This window comes from Oryzias melastigma, unplaced genomic scaffold (assembly GCF_002922805.2).
Source record: "Oryzias melastigma strain HK-1 unplaced genomic scaffold, ASM292280v2 sc00756, whole genome shotgun sequence".
NCBI classification, from domain to species: domain Eukaryota; kingdom Metazoa; phylum Chordata; class Actinopteri; order Beloniformes; family Adrianichthyidae; genus Oryzias; species Oryzias melastigma.
Window position 1 is genome coordinate 3,106 of NW_023417343.1, and position 3,627 is coordinate 6,732.

The 3,627-nt window shown below is 40.5% G+C and overlaps 1 protein-coding gene across 1 annotated transcript; it reads left to right on the forward strand.

The window, feature by feature from the left end:
* The first annotated feature begins 541 nt into the window (after nucleotides 1-541).
* LOC112140694 (protein NLRC3) lies at nucleotides 542-2,367 on the forward strand. The gene is made up of 3 exons (XM_024263708.2): nucleotides 542-1,328; nucleotides 1,422-1,595; nucleotides 2,190-2,367. The coding sequence occupies exons 1-3, from the start codon at nucleotides 571-573 to the stop codon at nucleotides 2,365-2,367; spliced, it is 1,110 nt and encodes a 369-aa protein (XP_024119476.2). The 5' UTR covers nucleotides 542-570.
* The last annotated feature ends 1,260 nt before the right edge of the window (nucleotides 2,368-3,627 follow it).

Sequence of the window (3,627 nt, forward strand, 5' to 3'; positions counted from 1 at the left end):
ACCAAAGAAGCAGGAATCTGCAGCTTTGAACATTTCCAGGTCGTCTTCATCTTTGATGGTCTGGATGAGTGTCGACTTCCTCTGGACTTCCACAAGTCTCAGCTCCTAAATGACCCTAGAAAGTCCACCTCAGTGGGTGATCTGTTGACAAACCTCATCAGGGGGAACCTGCTTCCCTCTGCTCGCCTCTGGATAACCACACGACCTGCAGCAGCCAATCAGATCCCTGCTGATTGTCTCGACATGGTGACAGAGATCAGAGGGTTCATTGAGCCCCAGAAGGAGGAGTACTTCAGGAAGAGATTCAGAGATGAAGAGCAGGCCAACAGTATCATCTCCCACATCAAGAAATCCCGAAGCCTCCACATCATGTGCAACATGCCAGTCTTCTGCTGGATCACTGCTACAGTTCTGGAGGATCTGTTGAGAAGTAGAGAGGGAGAAAAACTGCCCAAGAGCCTGACTGAGATGTACATCCACTTTGTAGTGGTTCAGGCCAAAGTCAAGAAGGTCAAGTATGATGGAGGAGATGAGACAGATCCTCACTGGAGTCCGGAGAGCAGGAACGTGATGGAGTCTCTGGCAAAACTGGCTTTCGAGCAGCTGCAGAAAGGAAACCTGATCTTCTATGAATCCGATCTGACAGAGTGTGGCATCGATATCAGAGAAGCCTCAGTGTACTCAGGAGTGTTCACACAGATCTTTAGAGAGGAGAGAGGAATGTTTCAGGACAAGGTGTTCTGCTTCATCCATCTGAGTGTTCAGGAGTTTCTAGCTGCTCTTCATGTTCACCTGACCTTCATCACATGTGGACTCAATCTCATGGAAGAAAAGAGAGAATCTGAGATAATTAATAAGAAACAAACTATTTCCCTCCAGTTCTGCCAGAGTGCTGTGAACATGGCCTTAAATAGTCCAAACGGACACCTGGACTTGTTCCTCCGTTTCCTCCTGGGTCTTTCATTGCAGACCAATCAGAGTCTTCTACGAGGTCTACTGACAGAGACAGGAAGTAGCTCACAGACCAATCAGGAAACACTCCTGTACATCAAAGATAAGATCAGTGAGGATCTGTCTGCAGAGAAAAGCATCAACCTGTTCCACTGTCTGAATGAACTGAACGATGGTTCTCTAGTGGAGGAGATCCAACAGTACCTGAGGTCAGGACGTCTTGCCACAGATAAGCTGTCTCCTGCTCAGTGGTCTGCTCTGGTCTTCATCTTACTGTCATCGGAAGACCTGGAAGTGTTTGACCTGCAGAAATACTCTGCTTCAGAGGAGGCTCTTCTGAGGCTGTTGCCAGTAATCAAAGCCTCCAACAAAGCTATGTAAGAACTCGTGAAAATCACATTTAGTGAACAAATGAACTTGAGTGAACAAAGCAAAAGTCTCAATAGTCTGTCTGACTTTGTTTTCTTCAGACTGAGTGACTGTAAGCTGTCAGAGAAAAGCGGTGAAGGTCTGTCCTCAGTTCTCAGCTCTCAATCCACCAGACTCAGAGATCTAGATCTGAGTAACAACAACCTGCAGGATTCAGGAGTGGAGCTTTTATCTGCCGGGCTAAAGAGTCCACATTGTAAAGTGGAGACTCTCAGGTCAGCTTTCATTCAACCATTTTTCCAGGTTTTATTCGAAGAATGTGTCACAAAGACCTCAGTAAAGAGGAAACATTGAGGACTGAAGTCTAATTTCAAGATGTTTCAGTTAAAAAGATATCTTTGACTCAGCACTTGTTTCTCTGCCTATTCATAACATTTTTGAGAACATTATAAATGTATAAATTGTACATGTAATGGTTTTGTTTTGTCTTCATTACCAAATCATCAAGTCTTCCATCAGGATGACTCAGAGAGGCATTAAAAAATAGCTTTAAATCTGATAATATTAAAATAGATTTTATTTCACCTTAAGAAGCTGAGCGCTAGATTTCTATAAACTCATAGATGGTGAACTTTACATATGTGGTAAGTTCAGACACATCTACTGACTTTGTAAAAAAAAAATCTAAAAATGCAGATGTTTATGTCCAATAGGAAATTATACTTGCATTAGTTTCACTCCGTGGCTGAAATGGATTTGGTTGCAAAAGTCTTCCTTATTGGTCTGATGTTTGGTCGGTTTTGTGTTTCCTGGTTTAGTCCTCTTGCTAAAAGCTTCTCTGGATATTCTGTCTGCTTTTCTACTTTCAGTTTGAAAAATTGCAGTTTGTCAGAAATGAGTTGTAAAGCTCTGGGCTTTGCTCTAATGTCCAACCCATCCAACCTGGCAGAACTAGACCTGAGCTTCAACACCCTCAAGGATTTAGGAATTGTTCATCTGAGTGGTTTTCTGGAGAGTCCAAACTGTAGATTGCAGACTCTGAGGTAAGTAAATAAGGGAAACTCCCTGAAGGATGATAAAAATGTATCAATGAAAGAACTTCCTGATGTTTCCTTGGAAGACTCTGTTTACAGGCATGTAAAAAGACAAGACCATTTCATATTTTCGTAATTATTTGAATTTATTTTGTGATGATCATAGATTTATTTCAATATTAATCTCACAAGTCTTCTCAAGTCTTCTTCTCGTGGGTTTTATTAATTTTTATGTTAAAATAAAAATAATTATTAAACAAAAATCACCTTTGGTCAAAACCAAACAGATAATTTGTTTTACCATCAGGGTTCCCAAGTGTGATATATAAAAAAAAATCATAGCATTAATGAACTCAAATATCAACTAAAGAAGCTAAACTAGATGTAAGAAGCCAAAAAAATGCTTTCTAATTTGTTAACTAGCAACACCTGGGTGAAAGGTTGATAAGCACCTGGTCACCTTCTTCTTCTTCTTGCTGGTGTTTGACTGTCACCAATGTGAAGGCACATTACCGCCACCTACTGTGTAGGAGTGTGAGTCGGAGTGGGGAGTTTCTAACTGGACCAAAATAAAGAATTAATATATATATATATACATATATATATTCACCTGAACATTCTGATTTGTCTCAAAAAAACAATCACAGCTCCACTGAAACTCTGCTCTCCTCCTAACAGCCTCCTCAGACTTAACCAATCTATCTGGCAGCTTCACTCTATCCTTCAGCCCACGTCTTTCAAACCAATACAATTTGCAGTGACACAAAATGTGCTCCACTGATTCTTCCCCTTCCCCGCAACCACCTCCTCAAATGCACTTAGTCAATTTGTTAACAATCACCTGGTCCGCTCTTTGTTAATTTAGCTTAATTTAGTAAATACAAAGCACGCTTATTTATTATCCCCACCATCTTTTTAAATTGCAAAACAATTCAATCCACTACAGTATCTTTTTAAGATAAAAGTGTATTATATAAGGAACTGAACCAATCGGCTCTTCAAGAGGCTTCAACAAGAAAGTTGCCTCACATGGTAAATTCTTATACATCCTCGCAGACTTTTTTTTAAAGTAACATGGATGTTGGATTCAATTAAAAATATATTTATGTGCAAAAAGGAATTCTAATTGACTTAGTTGTGAACCTTCTGAAATGGACTAGAACACAACAGTCTCGCAGCTGAAAGCAAAGTTTCTCTGGGTTCAAACCAAGCAGGAACTCCAGCTGCCATTGCTGCTCCTGAACACACTTTTCCATCTGCTTTCAGATTGAAG